The following is an 18,849-nucleotide window of genomic DNA, read 5'->3' as shown; positions in this document are numbered from 1 at the left end:
GCCCGAATTCACGAAGGTGGTACAAATGAAACCATGGTTTAAACCATGGACAAAAACCATGGAGCGCCAAGTGTCGCACGGAATATTTCGTTGCGAAATCAGTAATTTCTTTGACAAAATGACCGTTTCGTTAACGAAATTATCATTTCGTGGACAAAATGTCAGTTTAGTTACAGAATGTTGTCATTTCGTTACAAAATAATCATTAATATCGACGAAATGACTGATTTCGTAACGGAATATTCCGTGCGACACTTGGCGCTCCATGGTTTTTGTCCATGGTTTAAACCATGGTTTCATTTGTACCACCATCGTGAATTCGGGCCAGATTGTCCAACATCTCAAAGGACAGCAAATAATGAATTTCTCAGATTCATGCATGATTTTTTTTTTCAATACTAAAGACGACAAGACAGTGGTTAGCGATTTATGCGTAATCTTGTTTCTATTAGAATCTTTCATTTTGGCATATTTATCCTGATGGATGCTTGATATCCTGATTTTGATACATACACGGAGGTATTAGATTTAACAATGACCATCTTGATTAGCGTTAAGTGCCATGCAGTCAGAGGAGATTGGAGACATGGTTCAACTATCCTCTATCACTGGATGGCTCGACTCTTCTGGTATTGAGGTAACTATTTTTCTAATTTGTTTTTTGTCATTTTTAAATTTTACTCTTTTATGTCAATTTTTCCCCCAAATTTCAGGGCACCATGCCACAAAATAATGACCGGGAAACACAACGAGGGAACTTAACAGATGTATTATACTTCGTGCTTTATTTTGGATAACTAAAAGAAATAAGAAGAGAAATGAAAGCATAGCAATCGTTTAAATCGAAACTTCCATTAAAAGTCAATAGAACACTTAGTCGAAGAAGTGGCTCCTGTAAGTGTGAAAATATCGAATCATACTCTATTTCCAATACATTCCAATCGTATGAAAACAGTGTAAACTTAGCTAACTTTACGAAAGTTAAAGGTACTGTTTACCACTGGGAGCAGTGATGTAACAATAATGTTCGAGTTATCAAATTTTGATGCGTATGTTAAGGTCAGTTGTATCACAAAACATACTACTATATAAAAAGATTCGCAATAAAGCCTTACATATTCGAAGATATCACTATTTTTTAAATGAATAATAATCGTAAACGGTTAATTATGCAAACAATCCTAATGTAATTATTTCTCACGTTTTGTATATCTAACAATATTTAAAGGGATGATACAGTGTCGGTGGAGCTAAGGATTTGCCTTTTAACTTTTTGCGAGATACCAAGAAACAAGTTACGAAATGGTACAGAGCATACCATTCCAAGAGGAGTTCAACGTTTATTTGATGAAAATCCGTTTTTGGAATAGCTGAGACATCCAATTAACGTTGGTTCAATTGATTAAAATGTTTACACTGGTTGTTTCTATTCCTATTTCACATTTTAGAACTATTTAGAAGCAATAATGCTGGGTTTTTGTTTCATCTGCAAATGGTAAATATTGCCTTTAATTTCCGTACACGAAATAGGCTGCATCACGCCAAGGGGTTTAAGTTACATGATTTTGACGTTAGTTTCAACTGTGGAAACTCAGGACTCCAGAGGATATCTTAGAAAATCCTCAACGGCAGGATCATTGTGTGTCTATACCTTTAATGATCCTTGGTTTTTCATGTATGGATGTAAATAAACTGTGTAGGGTGTAAAACAATGTAAAATAGAAAGTGCACACACATTCCTGGACTTCTTTGAATATGGGAAAGAGTGAACTTTTCATAACTTGGCTTTGACCTTTGACTCATGACCCACACAGTCCCAAAATAATCCCTGACAGGCAGGAAATGCATTTGTACTATTATAGTTTAACGAAGATACCTCGAGCCATTCCCGAAGTATAAAAAAATAATAAAAATATAATTTAAAAAAATTCACTTGACCCTTGACTTTTGAATAAGTGTAGGTCCTTAGTATTTGATTGTGTATTTGTTTATTCAATGATTTACCTACTTGTTTATCTATTTTCTAACTATTCATTTTTACTTTTATCACCGTAACCATCCTCCTAACGTACATGTGGTAAACATGGTAAACATACCATGTCGACATTGAAATGTGTAACTGAGAAACCGGGGAAAACGAACTTTGATAAACACAACTCCGAATCTTGAGGGCGCTCCTTCTGGCTAAAATCATAATTATGCTTCATCTCGATCACTGCATAAAATGGAAGACTTGCACTGCCTATTGATATTCAAATGAAGTTATTGACGGTTTTGTACTGCCCATTGTTATATACATTATGGCTGTGAAATTTGGGCTACTTACAATGCACCCTGATGGATGAAAAATTTCATGTAAAATATTGTAAAAAAAAAAAAATCTTAACTGTAAACAATAAAATCCTACACGTTATCCAGTAATACGTAATGTAAAATCTATATAGAATGGGGAGGGGGGGGGGGGGAGGTAGGTCGAAACTGGTTCAGAAAGATCACTAGATCACTCTTCGGTTGGCAAAAAAAAAATCACGTACTGTTTAATTTTTTTTTAAATGTACAATAGCCAAGATTTGCAATCAAATTGGCTCTATGCTTCAAAAAGTGATTACTGTCTGTGGTTTTAATGATGCGGGGTTTTCTCAATCGCTTTGTTCCCTTTGGTTTAAAGGGATGTCAAGCAGAATTCAGCAGATAAATCTCTTCCATTTTGGTTCAGCACTGTTGAATCAAGTATTGCATGAGTGAATCATAGGATTTTTTAAATAAATAAGTTCGAGTTAGCGAGTTGGAAATATACGTGTTGATTCGTCCTCGCAACCATGCTATTAATTTTACCAAAATTCACAGATATTACACTAGTAAATATCGAACTTCCAGTTGTAACAGAAAACGAAGGTGACACTAATTGTGATGAAAGATTATGTTTGTACATTGTGCAATCATAATAAAATTGGTGAGAAATTTCACACCTTGTTCGAATTGTAGCTTCTTCGACACTCAGAGACATGGTAGTGATACGTAATAATTATTACTGCAGATACCTATGCACTTTTAAGATAGACTAGTTGTTAAATAGTCAAAAATAAAGGTAAAAACGTAAAGCTTTGTTTGTTAATTGGTGGTATAATAGCAAAGTTCAGAACCTCAAAGCCGTCCTAGGGACATCCCCTTCATCACCCAAATGAATCCCCCACTCCCCGTTCGCTATACCATGCCCCTGTCAACTTTATCTTCAAAGTTTTTCGTATAGACTTTACCTCACGACTTTTGAAAGTTTATTGAAATAACCAGAATCATCATAATATAGGCTATTAATACTATATAATTCTTAATTGCTTAAACCTTCCATCTGTGCGTACCCTGTGTACTTTTCTTTCTTTCTTTCTTTCTTTTCGGTATTATACTGTATAACGCAGTTTATTTATATACCTATTTATTTTATTTTGTGTCTATTCTTACATGTTGACAGACTGTAAAGTTGACCTTATGATTTCACATATTTACTGTAGATTGTTAATATAGTAGATAGTTTTTGCCCCAATGATTAATAACCATTTATTGAAATTTATGTACTTTTATTTATTGACATTATATTGCATGTATGACTTAATATTTTTGTCTACATACATAGATTTTAAACTGCTCCCAGTACACAAGCTCCTTTACTATATTAAAAACCAATACCCCCTCCTAGCATATAGTCTTTGCTTTGTTTATGATTATCGACATTTTGATAGTCATTTTGTATGAATGTTAGATTGTTGACGTTAAGCCTTCACAATATAAAGGCTTAACATCAAAAGGTGTTTTCTTCCAAGAAGTTCAAATTTTAAGTGGGTGACGTGACCTTCCTGTTCCGAGAATCTGCATGAGGAAGCATCCAGTAAGTCTTGGAACGTCTTGTAACGACTCATCTACGGGAAACGGTTGACATTCATCCTGGTATGGCCTGAAGAAAGCAGGTACATGTATATGGGGGAAAATCCCGCCAGATTTTGGCATTCTGCCAATCCCGCCAGATTTTGGCATTCTGCCACATTACGAAGGTCAAACGCGTTCATGTACGTCTTGATGAAGATAAAGGGAAATTCTGTAGGCGAGTTAACCCTTTACATGTCAATGTGCCAAATAATCATAAATTTAACACACAAACCAATGGACAGGAAATAAACATGGCACACAAAGTCTTATAAGTTATAGTTGGAATGGAGAGAGTGAAATATGACAAGCCCAATTAAGTCGGCTTTACAAGTACTGGAACTATGATATTCTAAAGATACGCTAATTTTTCCATAAACAGATCTTGAACAGTTCATGAGAATATGTCAGTGAGTGAGCTGATAATGTCATCACGCCACACTTTTTCTTTGATTAGGTTAAAAAAATGATGAAAATTCAATTTTCTGCTAAAGAAGTTCAAGACATAATGTTTATCATATACTAGTTGAGCAACTTCGAAATAATGATTATTCAGATGTGTCAGGACTTGAAACTGGGGCGTAATTGCGTTAAAGATAAACAAACTAAAAAAAAAAATCACAATTTCCTATAGGCCTACAACCCCTACAAAAAGTTGTGAGGAAATGACATCATTAATACTAGGCCAGTGTCCAAAATTGAGTATCTGAACATAAGAACGACCCAAGTCCATGGAAGACCATTTCGAGTAAACTTGAAAAAACTTTATATCTTTTTTATTTGTCCAATAATAATTAACTGTGATGGGAAGGCAATATTGTATATTAAAATTAGAACATAATTTGTATATTGTCATGACAATTACCATTTACATTAGTTGTGGAGAGTCCAATTTGTGTGATGGACTTGGGTCGTTCTTTGAATCATATACATACATGATATTCTGCTATAGAGATGAGAGAAGGACGAGAGAGGGCGCTATGATATGAGTGTAAGAATGACCCAAGTCCTTCATTCTTTTATTCATATAAGATTTAACTCATTCATTTCAGGCACTTCCGGGGGTAATTAGGATTTATCATTATACACAAGATGAGTCCATGCATAAGCTACAATTTCCCATGTCAAACTGAATTTGGCCAAAAATGTGCTTGTTTTTTTTTTCTATAAACTGAGCTGATCACTTCACAACGAAAATTAAATTTTTCTGCTAGATTAAAACATAATGTTGTTACTGGTTGAGTTCCTTAAAAAATATGATTAGTCAGCTGTATGAGGATTTCGAACTGGGTCATAATTACGTTTGAACGAAAAACTTGAACCTGAAATCCACGATTTCAGGTACAACGTCTACATTAAATTGTAATGAAACAGCATTAATTTACTATTTGCACACTCATACTGACTCTTAACAAGAACTGTCCATGAAAATTAGCAAAATCTCACAATTTCACAATTTCCTTAATTTTCATCTGTTTTTGATCAAATTTTCATTGTTGTGTTTAGAGAATCCTGCTCTTTCTTTCACACTAACTTTTAATTGGATTGGTATTCCCCTCTAAGCTCAATGCTAAGTCAAAGATTCTCTGACAGAACTTTGTCATGAAAGTGTTTTTGAACTCCACAGACAAAGAGGACCTGCCAAGATTTCGTTTAAACGTTGACGACTTTCAAATCATATTTCAGTTTGTTGTCTTTTGAATAGAAATCATGGCGGACCTTTGAACCTGAGAACAGATTTGGCCAGTGTATGTTTTTACACTCGTCGGGTGCCAACCAATCAGGATGCAGAGTGGGCGGAAACTTTTCTAAAGTTCACACTGCCCAAGAGAGAGAGAGAAAGACAGACAAGCGGCTTTCTCTTCCCTCTCTGGGGCAGCGTACTATGGCGCCCTCTGCGTCGCAATGATAACATTTTACCGTCTCGCGTATATATCGCCCTCAGAGTCTTTCAAAAAGTTTACAAACTGATAATGCGTTTTACACCTGTATATCATTTGACTTCTCCTGTTTCAGATTTCAATAGAACACACTTTCTAGGGAAATTCCCCTTCATCAGCCCCACTTCTGGCTCTCGTCAAGCTGGTATCCTGTATCATCAATGATTTTTAGATGAATGTTAATGGGTATATTTCAGTATCTGTAGTACGGCAAAAATAAAATAAAAAAATACATTATCATTAATTTGTAAAATGGTAATACGTGAGATCAACAATTTAACATCTTGGTCTGGTTGTTTGGTTTTGCATTGCTTTGATTTGTGGTGTGTGTGTTTTGTTTTTGATTTTTGTTTTGTTTTGTTTTGTTTGTTTGTTTGTTTTTTTTTTGGAAGCGGGGGGGGGGCAGGGGAAAAAAACACATGTCATTCGCTGATGGCAAACATCGACGTCCTGTACACGTTTTCCGCGCACAGTGAAAAATGCGAGTAATGAACTTCATTCAGTTCAATATTTGGAACGTTTTTGCATGTTTGTAAAGAATAATTCCTATGTTTACAAAGAGGAGAAATTGAATACACTGCCCATGTGCGGCAAGAATTTCGAGCCATAACGTACTCGTAGAATGATAGATGCGAATTGCGGATATTCGTTCCTGTCTCGAATTAGCACAAAACGGGTGGTTTTATCATTAAAGTAAGCACATGAAAATGACATTTGGAGGGGGGGGGGGGGGGGGGAGAACACGACAAAGATATCCGACATTCAATTTATGAATTGCTTTAGGCTAAAAGCTTTAGTTCATGTTCGTTAATGGAGTCCCCATACATTGGCGGTGAGGTCGAGTTGTAGAGGTTAGGATGCAATGTAAATATCATTATCACATCATGCAATCGTTCAGTAGACTGCGGTTCTAAACACACACACGTGTAAAGGAGAGATTGTCATGCATGCTTATTTATTCAAAACGATTGACAGCTGGTTGAAAATGAATTTCGATCAAGTAAACCGAAACTTTATACATGCATTCAGATCGTACCTCAGTTTGGACGATTGTAGAAATGACAAAGACAAGACGAAGTTAATTTCTCATGTCCTGACGTGTCCCTTTTCGTTCGTTAAATTGTATGTTTCTCCTGACACAGCTCAAACTGTTTTCTAGGAACGAGGCACTCTTTGCAAGGGCCAACCCTATCAACCGCAGATGAATAGAATACTTTTCACCCACACCAGTTGTTGCAAAAATTTTGTATTGGTCAAACCTGTGGCTTGATGGCCGCCGGTCGGTGAGCGATCGCAAAGAACTTTTGCTGGGAGAAAAATCAAAGTCTCAAGAAAAATATGAAAATGTAAAAAAAATGGTTCTCCATTAATTCCGAAGGGAACATCCACAGGTTTTCTGTGAACTTACATAAAAGTGCAATGACCAAAAAAAAAAAAAAAAAATTACCCCCCCCCCTTTTCCGGTAAACCAAATTTGGCCCGAAATTGTAAACAAAATGAGGTGTATTTGAACTTTCCCTGAAGATTTCTTTCACAAGGGGTGTTTGTTTTTTTTTCTATTAAATAAACAAGCATCAATGTCATATTTTTCATTTTTTTAAATCTTCTCAGATGGAATATATATATATATATATATATATATATATATATATAATTCAAAGAATCAGTAGAAGAATCAGTAGAAAAAAAAAATAATAAATCCTAGATCTTGAAGATCTTAAAAACGGAGCATAGCTCTCATATACTCAAATTATATATATATATGTAATTCCGTGAAATGAAAACAATTATTTTAGTGATAAGGTTTGGTTAAACACACCAATATTTATAGTAGGAAGTCTGCAGAAACACGAGCTTACTTGAAAATACGAAAATATTCAAAGTAAACAAATTGGGCACAGGTTGTTTCAGTGCTTTTGGCACAGTTGAAATAATGCCTTTGAATAGATTTCGATGAGTACCATGAGATGTATTGCATTTACCCCCTCACCCCCTCCCCTCGAAAAAACAAACAAACAAACAAACGGGGCGGGGTACTCACAAGAGATCAACACAATTAAATCATTATCTGTACCTAAATCTAATGATCTTACATTCATCTCTTCCATTAACAAAAATACAGAGTATGAAGATATAAATTGACGTTTTTGCATAATTTTGTTCTTGTACATGAAATGGCAAACGTGACGAAATATGTTTGAAACTAATGTGGCAATTAGATAGCAACCTTTAAAATAAAAAAAAAAATAGGACGAATATTTGTTGGTGCATTTTGTTATTGAACTAAAGTCCTATTTGAGTCTTGTCACTTTACACTGCAGAAAGGAATAACCTAACAGTTCCTATCAGGGCTCTCCATACGTTCCCCTGTCCTCTCATAATTGCACGTGATAATAAAAGAATTAATCAAATGGTTCATATCAGAGACCCTACTCAGTGATTTCCCCCAACTACCAATTGCAAGTCATACCAGGACATTCATATGGCCTTCCACCTTCATATCACACCGATTCACAACACAAGAAGTCTCTACTCTCCCTCCTTTACACTTGACTTTTCACATTTCCCATCTCTTCTCTCTACAGGACAGTTCATTTTAGGACTACTCACATGATGTACTGCAAACTTCAAAATCGCCATATATTTGTTTTGATTTATCTAGATTTATTTTTCTTCATCATAATTTCACACATGAATCAGAATTTATTTCACACATACTTTAAAAAACATCACTATATAGATTACAATGATTCAATGGAGAAAAAAAAGAATGGAACATTGATTCCATTACCAAAATATATTGTATTACCAAATTTGAAAATAATTCCCCAAGAAATCATGCAGAAGAAGGACTGCCACTACAAGCGGATGCTTGAACACGTGGCAGCCCAGGAAACCCATCTACGTATACATATCATTTAGCCAAGCAGAATGGAGGGAAAGAATCTTAGACAACCGAATGTTGATAAGGAAGTGTATATGCGTATATGTTTCTATATTTATTTATTTATTTTTTACTAAAACCCTGTGGAAGCTATATAGTAGGGTAGAGAGGGAAAAAGGCTTTATGCATGTATAAACGTTTCAAATCATAAATTGGTGAAAATTATTAAGAGGCCTATTTTCCGTATATGGTTTCATTTATAATCTATCTAATACCAATAAATGTGTATATAGTTAAGATAAACGGGTTTGTTCTCAAATACCGGCAATGCCCTTCATGTGCAGTTATCACGGATAAGTATGACGGATAACATACCAACATGCAACATAACATACCAACATGCAACATAACATTGCGGCACTTTAGATACTAGTCATTGCACATTTATTCGAGACTCTTCAATCTCATTTTTTTAAAGGGGTAGGGAGGGGAGGTATAATCAGTGTCACAAATTACCCCATGTTCTGGTTAATTTCAGCACGAAAACAGGAATATAACGAGCTCAGCTCATTGGCACTAACTATAGCCTACTTTGCGTTGGATTATTTACTAGTAGTAAAGAATTCAGTTGAAATGTTGTACAGTTTCGGTAAATCGTGTTTTTGAATACTTCTTGAAATAAAATGATTCTGTCACACAAGCCACTGACCAATCTTGAAATGTTATTTGGCTGTATACTTTTAGTATTTATCTCAGGAACTTACGAAATGCACTTCACTTGAAGAACGCTTCAAGCCTTTGATTTCAACGAGACTTTCCTACAAACAAATCTACGTTAATTTTCCTTTTTCGATATAAAAAAGGGGAAATGATTATAATTATCTATCGTTTGGCTTAGATTAAGAATAATGAGCAATACCTGTGTATTTCTTAGAATAGGGATTTCTATCGAAGAGAAATGTCTCAACTGAAGGTGCTATACCTCTACCAGCACCTCCGGTAGCACACTCTGAAACCATTCACATACGCGCAAACGTAAGCACAGAATCTTCCTCTCTCCTGCCTCCCGGACATCTCTTCATCCGTTTCCACCTCCAGCCACAGAGAGGATCGACCGCTGCACATCCCGCGGATGACAGGTCCATTGGCGGTCTGGAGGTAACCATCCGGGATCGTTCCAGCAACTCGGTAGTTTCCGGTTCCTGCCTTGTCCGACACCAAGTCGATGACCTGAAAAAAAAAAAAAAAAACAGAGTGGTCAACGCAATTAAGGAAAAATTCAAACTTTCCTGGGAAATCAATTCATATATAAAAAAAATATGCGGAAAAAAAATTAGAAGCACACAACATGTAGTAGTAGTAGTAGTAGTAGTAGTAGTAGTAGTAGTTTATTAACTCAATCACCCTTCTGGGGTATGTGAGTAAAAATAAATACATGTAAGATACAAATTGGCAAGAATAACAATCTACATGACAGACTAAACATGCAATGAAGATATATACATGTACATGGAATAGAGATGAATATACGAATACATCAGACTATCTACTTTCTATAACAGGCACTGTGCCTGCAATTCATGTAAGCTAAAAAATCATCACCCTCTAACAGGGTTAATGTATAAGTACTCATAATCACACACAAGCAAATCTTTTCAAAGTTTATCAAAATAATCTACAATTACCTTACAAAACTTTACTAATTTCAACATCACTGTTTGCGTAGAGTGGTTAAATAAAAGATCCATTTCATATACATTAGGTCGTTAAAAAAAAAAAAAAAATCTTCATGGCTTGTTTACGATCATTTTCAAATATTGGACACTGAAACAAATAATGAAATTCATCCCCGATCTGATTCAGGGAGCAACATTCACATATTCGATCCTCTCGAGGAATATTTGCATACCTTCCAGTCACTATAGGAAGCTTATCATTTAAACATCGAAATCTATACACACAAAAAAAAATCCTATCACATGGATTAAGGTGCACCATTATAATCTTCAAACACTAGCTTTTGCTTATATATTCGATACACAATACATTGAGAATTCACATTTATTTCGTTATGCCAAACTTGTTGGCGTGTATCATTCAACCTCTGCGACACAGTTTTCTTAAACACAGAAAACTCCATATCTTGTGCTTGGTTATCCCAAATGTATGAAAATCCTAAACTATCAAAAATACTTTTAATCTTCCCAAGCCATGGCAGGATGTAAGTACAACTTTCAAAAAGAGAAAAATAAAACGAATACATTATGCTAGCCAGTTTACCTTGCTTTCCATGAACTATCCTATACCAAAACATAAGCATACGACTTGCAACAATATACTCTAATTTATATCTCCCCAATTCGCCATAAACTATACAGTTAGGGGTCTTCCTATGAACACCAAGAAGACCTTTACAAAATTTCAAATACAAATTTTCAATTTTGCAACAATATACTCTAATTTATATCTCCCCAATTCACCATGAACTATACAGTTAGGGGTCTTCCTATGAACACCAAGAAGACCTTTACAAAATTTCAAATAAAAAATTTCAATCTGTTTTAACATTTCAAATCCCCATGTGCAATGAGTAAGGGTGCGTTGCCAAGCACACAAAAATACACATGAAAATATATATTTCAGATTATCCTATAGATCAAACATAAAAGGTCCTATAAGATTTCCTTTTTCAACTGATCTGAAGTTGATGCTAATTAGTTCTTAATTGTTATAAACAATGACAGTAGACGCAGAGACAGTTTGAGGGACAAGAACACCTCCCACGACAACCACCGGCATTTCCCGTAATCACGTGAATTATGCCCTAGAGGCTCTCCAATGGGTTTACACACACACACCTACACACACACAACTGCACGAATTTGCATACCTGATTGTGATCATTGTTCCTAATGAGGTTTTTCGTGTCCTCCGCCATTTCATCTCCCAGGGCGAAACCCACGCAGGAGTTCTGATCGTGAACATTGATGAACACCACATTCTGCGGAAAGAATATTATATTAAAACAATACTAGATGAAAGAGGATACGAGAACTGAGTAGCATGTAGAATACGACAGAAAGAAAGGCGATTGAAGTGTATCCATGGAGTGTATCAGACATATTAACCACACTGAACTATACTTTATTTCGTTTGATATCGTCATGAAAGTGTTTCACTCACACAGATTTATAATCTTTATTCACAGCCATTTATGATCAATCATTTTGGCTATCAAACCTCGATTACAAGGTTTGCAACAACTTATTATTACATATTGGATATATATATTTAAGAGAACTTCCCAAGATTCTTCTCGTATAAGCGAAGGGGAGGGGAGGAGGGGTTATATGGAACTTTGACCCCTGCCCGCAGCCCCCCCCCCCCCCCCCCCACACACACACACATTTACCTACACACAAACAACAACAAAAATCACATATTCTTTCTCATGGAATTTTTGTTCTAAATCATTGTTTTTCTGGATGGGGGCTCACTGTAGTATTCATCCCTTTCATGCACTTATGATAATGATACGATGATACAATTATGTTACGAGCGTCAGTGCAGACACACAATCTTACAAAGTGGATATTTTCAACTTATCGTATCGCACATTTCCTGCATGTCATGTAATCACAGTATGTCATGGAAAAAAAAAATCATTTGAGAACAAAAAGGAAGCAGCACGAAATCAAACTCACCCGATCGAAGTCGATGGCGATCGTGGCTGGCGAGCTGCCGCTGAAATTACCAGGAGCGTTGATGAGAACAGTGTTGAGGGCGCTGTTGTAGCTCATGGTTTCTGAGGCAGTCATTCCGTTTCCTCCCCTCAGCTCTAGGTTCCTAGCCTGCAAATCACGTGATCAGTTAACACGTCCTTGACTCTATGGCAATTTGTATGAGCTAGTCGGTTATACAAACTATATTATGGTGTGGCGACTCATGTTTGATCATGATATTGGCAGGTTCAGCAAACATTATGTTGACACTTTTCAAAGGCAGTCTAATGTGAAACGCAGGAGCAGATGCAGTACGTGCTCCATGTATAGAAGACTCAGAAGCACGAATTAAACGTGTAGTAGAAATCTATAGAAAGATCTTTAACAAGTTTTCTATTACAATCCTATTAGTCACGTCAACATGGAAATAAACAAATGGAGCTATAAGATAAGAATATAGTTTATAAATTAATTTTAGGGTTAATTTCATGCCAGATATTCTTTTTAAACGAGAGAAAGCATAATCATTACAGTCTTGCATAACTTATGTCTATTTTTTTAGCTTTTAACTCTCCGTCAAACCTCGCTTGTAATATCGTAATTAATATTTTTAATTTTCATGCGATCCATTAATATGATAATTTTCAAATGAGAATTCTTTAATCTATGAAGGCCTTAAAGAAGGAGTAAAATGATATGCGTGATAATTGAAAAGCTAATTGGATGTTACGACATTCTTGAAAATGTAATTCAATAAAAATGACACTATTACAGGCTCAAGCGCCAAAAATATCTCTTCTTGAAAGTATTTGTAATTTCTCGTAAATGAGCTGATTATCAATCGTTTTTTCTATCTATCTATCTATCTGTCCATCTGAATATGTCTATTCAGCGAGTAAACCACTCCACCGAGTAAACCACGTGCAAAACTTAAAAAGAAGCCCTTATTAAACATAATAACACAAAGACATGAGTGACGTGAATGATTAAATTATCATGTAATCAGTCGTATTTTATCCTCAGCAGAGCAGTAAAGTTGCTATATTAATAGAAAGGCTGTCATCATATAGCCAGTACGCATATAGAAGCAGAGAATTAAAGAGAATGACGATATACTTGACATATGATTCTATATACATATAATCATTATAGTATCTATGTATGCAAACGATGTACTCACTGCATCATGATCAAGGATCTGATCGTGCGGGCGACCATAGTTAGTTGGTTGCGGACAATTAGGACTCCCCTTGTGGACCACTGCAGTGATTGTGATGGCACCGGCTACAAGTAGAACTGTGATGAGTACAGCGGTACAGGGGATCCTCCACGAGGCGAAACGCGAGGCTTTTGGTGGCGCCGTATCTGCCTCCATCCTGGCGTACGCTGGCAGAGCCGAAGAGCTGTCGTACTAAAGGTAGGCAAAAAAAGAGGGCATTGGGTGTTGGGGTGTGAAAATTGGTGAACAGGAGTGAACTAACGCGCACTGAAAGCCAAAAGATCTGAGATGAATTTACAAGAGCATTGTCGATCTTGTCGTAATCTGTTACTGTTATTGATGCAGCGGTATATCTGTCACTTCATTTTGTCTTCATTTAACAGTTGCGAGGAACAATGTCTATTGTTGGTGATTGTATTGGGGGAGTGTGGTAAATTCTTTGCAAGATCGTAATGAGGCCGCACTGCACTGAGTTCATACGAAAAAGTTTGTGTAATAACTTGACAAATAATTTTGGATCCAATTAGGACACACAAGTTAAGTAAATTCAATGCCTAATATGATAAGAATGATGAGAATAATCCTGTAGAATTATTTCTATGATGTTACAAGTCAGTCAAGAGAGCTTACCTGTGATCCTGATTTCTCCATGGTGAATTAGTCGTTAAGTTGATGAAAGGCTGTCAGTGGAAGAAGTTGCAAGGTTGACAGTTGAAGGAGTTGGTTGTAATTCTGCTTACCGTCCAGCTGACTGATGAAACGACACTGCAAGTTCACAAGATTTATAACAAAACGATTGGGCGTGGTTTTGCATGATCTCGATGATCCACCTTCACTCAAAATCCTCGTGCTCTGATTGGTTGAAACCAAATCAATGGAGCGCTCATCTAAATCTGGCTTTCGTTCAATTTGTACTTACGCACTTTTGTTTTGTTTTGTTTTTATTTGTTATGTTCACGGGGGGCTACAAAGGAAAGAACAACTCAAATGCGCCTCCCCTTTTACCTTACTTCCTTGAAATTTCATCATCGTTTGTGGGGTTGTTTTTTTTTTTTGTCCGGGGTTTGTTTGCTTTTCTCCCTCTCCTTTCGTTCCTCCTTTATCAGAGATTTTTTTTTTATTATTATCATTTGAGTTAACTGAAAAATTCTATGACACGCATGGTCTTCTCATTTACACTACATTATTATTTGAGTTAACTGAAAAATTCTATGACACGCGTGGTCTTCTCATTTACACTTTCAAGTGTTTTCAAAATACATTATCTTCACAGTATCATATTGTTACCCAACTTTGTTTACACTCTTCCATACCAAACAATTATCTTGCAATGATTTATTAGTGTTACGCGTTACCTTATCCTTTAATGAATAGACGTTTTTGTTTCAAGTAAATATTAGTGTGATGTAAAGGAAATATTAACTAAATCTGTAGAAAAAAATGCACATATTATTATTTCGCTTTTCGAAATTTGATTACGTCGATCTATCTGAGCACGCCCAAATATGAATTCAAGTGCAATTATGCCTCATATTCAGATTGATTGCAATAAAAGTATAAAATCAGATCAGTATGATGTTATAGATTTCATCAAAACAAGACATGAATAAGAATACGGAAATTTGAAACATTTCTTAAGTATGTTCTTATTTAGATACGCTCAAAAAAGAGAGAATGATGAAGTCGTGCCTTCACATCTCTCCAAGTTTTTACTTGTTTTTACACATATCATTTAAATTAAATTCCGTTGTGGAACATTGAGCTACCACAACCTCTTGGGGAGCTGTGGTATAGTGGATAAGACTCTTGACTTTCAATTGGAGGGCCGAGTTCGAATCCAGTCCAGTATTTACGTCCTTGGACAAGATTTGTTTACCTACCATGTCCCTTTCGGCCCAGGTGCATGGGTAGGGTACGTTGCAATGCTTGGGTAGGCCCTATCATAATGGCAGGAGCGTCAGGTATTACGGTGTCAACATTTCTGGATAACAAGATATTATTATTATTATTATTGTTATTATTATTATTATTATTATTATTATTATTATTATTATTATCATTATCATTATTAAAGAATTATCATCATTATCATTATTATCATTAGTATTGTTATCATTATTATTATTATTATTATTATTATTATTATTATCAGCTTGAACTCCCGCGTTTGCTGCCCTGTTTGCCTTTGATAATCCTCCAAAAAATGAAAAAAGTACTGTATCCGGGATCCAGACGGTTATCCGGATCACTACCAAAATCTATTAAGTGAATCTGTTCCTTGTGTCATTATCAACTTTTCCTGAATGTTTCAAACAAATCCGTTCGTAACTTTTTTTGAGTTACTTTGCAAATAGATAGGCAGATACATATATACGTACACATACCACAAAGTTAACCAAAGCCGGCAAAAACATTACTTCATTGGCGGAGGTAAAAATGGGGGAGATTTCTGTACAGTTCAACCACAGACTTCTGCGGTGGTGACATCATCACTTCTACCATGTCTGCCGATAGATTTTTAATCAGGATTCATGAAAACATAGAAACTTTAGAATTCCATAACTCCTTAGATATATTTGGGCCTATATATTTTGCTCCTTATATCAAAATCAATTTGAGCAAGGTGTGGAATTGCACTTTACATGTTTAAGGTGATGAAATAAAGAAAAACAACAATATTTTCTTTTCTCTCCGCCATTTCGCTTTTTTTTTCGTACTTCATTACACAATCACACCCTGCAAGTTTGGTAAAATCCAATGATTTTTAGAACCGTTCGCAGATGAAGTTTATTTCATGTCCTTTATGATCCTTGTGACCTCTGACCTTTGACATCATGACACCAAATTTCATAATTTCTCTTACCTCATTATAAACACAACTTTCAAGTTTAGTGAAATATGTTCATTTGTTCTTGAGTTATCTTGTACATAAATAGACAGGCAGACAGACAAACAAGCAAACGGACAAAAAGACAGACATATAAAACAGACAAACAGACAGACGGACAAACATAAGGAACCGAAACCATAGCCATTTTACTGTCTCACCATCACTTATGTGCAGCAGGCCTACAGTGATATACTTTGCCCTTCATTTGAATTTTAATGAAGTTCATTGATCTTCACTCTTGACTTCGGCTTTTAATCCTTTCTGCAAGTATTCATATAAAGGCAATTAAAATAAATGTTGTATAGCGCTGATAAAAAGGTTAATATTGTCAACGTTGTTCTTGTCACTCCTCATAACGAAGACAACTTTTTAAACTGTAGCAGATCTTCATTCTGTGAAACATAGTCTTGCTTGTTGAAATAAGAATCACAAACCAAAAATCCTTTATTCATGTAAGGAAACTGTGAAAAACTTTTTTGCTTAGGCGATCTCAATATTTTGACATCTGTGATACACACAGTGTGCCGGACGCGGAACTCCAAAGTTGTCTATACTTTAACTTAACAGTGAATTAATTAGGCACGTGCATGTTGACTTGTGTTGACTTATGATACCCTAATCATCACTTATGTGGCCATAAGAATATCTAATGTGTCATATATCTTATTATATTTTATCCATGTTATTATTATGATTGTTATTAGAGCAACAGAAGACATTGCATGGAAACACGCTAAGTTATGTTTAGTCTAAGTGAAAATTTAATTCAGTGTCTTCTTAAATTAAATTAACATTTTAGCGCTGAATGACATATGATATCGTCAACAGAATCTTCATTTGGAATGTATGGTTGTTGTTTTTTTCGACTTCTTTGGCGTATGCAAGTAATCGCAAGAGATATTTCTATTTCTAACAAATAGCATGGAAAATGTTCCTGTGGGCAAACGCGTAATGATCAGGGTATCAAGATCAACACTGATAGTCAACAAACATTTGCTTTGATTTTCTTTTTAAAAAAAACCTCAATGGAACACTGCTGTTCAATCATCATGAAAGACAAGTTATCCGTGAGGAGTGTATAATTGCGAGTGAAGCTTTCATTGGACTGCACCATGGCATTTCGCAAATAATTGACCATTTGGGAAGGTTTGAGCATTTGAACAAAATACAATATGCGAACATGGCACGCCGTCGATGAGTCGGGCGTGCGAACGAGGCACATATGGAGTTAATTGAAATAAAACACATCACCTTTTAGTCTGGGTGCCAAAGCCACTTTTTGGGTCTAACCTTGTTTTACCGTCCACCCAATCTTTTTTGATGGTTTTACCCTATTTCGGGGGTGCTGAATCCGAATCTGGATGATGCAACTCTTGCATCCTTGAGGGTTTTGAGATATTCAAGATGGCCGTCGAAATGGCCGCCAAAACCGGAAATTCCCACGTATTTCCTTCTAAATGGTGAGATATTGAAAACAATTGATGGATTTACCCTATTTCGAGGGTGCTGAATCCGAATCTGGATGATGCAACTCTTGCATCCTTGAGGATTTTGAGATATTCAAGATGGCCGCCAAAATGGCCACCAAAACCGAAAATTCCCACGTATTTCCTTCTAAATGGTGTGAAATTGGAAATAATTGATGATTCTCCCTATTTGGAAGGTGCTGAATCCGAATCTGGATGATGCAACTCATGCATCCATGAAGTTTTTGAGATGTTCAAGACGGCCGCCAAAATGGCTGTTAAAATGGCCACCAATTAAAACCGGAAATTCCCATGTATTTCCTTCTGAATGGTGAGAAATTGAAAACAATTGATGGATCTACCCTATTTCTATGGTGTTAAATCCGAGTCTGGATGATGCAAACCTTGCATCCTTGAGGGTATTGAGATATTCAAGATGGCCGCCAAAATGGCCGCCAAAATGGCCGCCAATCAAAACCGGAAATATCTATGTATTAGCTTTTAAATGGTGAGAAATAGAAAACAGTTGATGGTTTTTATTTCGAGGGTGCTGAATCCGAATCTGGATGATGCACCTCGAGATAGTCAAAATGGCCGCCAAAATGGCCGCCGAAACGGAAACTCCAATGTATTTCCTTCTTATAAATGGTGAGAAATTGATAACAATTGATGGTTTTCGTCAATGGCACAGTTTGAAATTGCTGTATATACAGTGAAACCAGCTCTACTGGATATCTTTGAGTTGGTACGATACAAGTGTGCCAGCAATAATTAACCCTTCAAGTCTACAGATGCGGTTGAATAATTGCA

At 35.9% G+C, this 18,849-nt stretch overlaps 1 protein-coding gene across 1 annotated transcript; it reads right to left on the bottom strand.

Moving 5' to 3' along the window:
* Window positions 1-9,726: 9,726 nt before the first annotated feature.
* On the bottom strand, window positions 9,727-14,439 carry LOC139743590 (uncharacterized). The gene is made up of 5 exons (XM_071654065.1): window positions 14,314-14,439; window positions 13,645-13,875; window positions 12,447-12,593; window positions 11,633-11,743; window positions 9,727-9,972 (listed from the first exon to the last, which is right to left on the bottom strand). Exons 1-5 carry the CDS (start codon window positions 14,332-14,334, stop codon window positions 9,727-9,729), a joined length of 756 nt encoding a protein of 251 aa, XP_071510166.1. The 5' UTR covers window positions 14,335-14,439.
* Between the last annotated feature and the right edge of the window lie 4,410 nt (window positions 14,440-18,849).

The sequence above is a fragment of the Diadema antillarum genome, unplaced genomic scaffold (assembly GCF_040938485.1).
Source record: "Diadema antillarum isolate AM-2024a unplaced genomic scaffold, OU_Dant_1.0 seq00001098_RagTag, whole genome shotgun sequence".
Lineage (NCBI taxonomy): Eukaryota > Metazoa > Echinodermata > Echinoidea > Diadematoida > Diadematidae > Diadema > Diadema antillarum.
The sequence above is the reverse complement of the archived record's forward strand: the minus strand, read 5'-3'. Positions and strand labels throughout refer to the sequence as shown.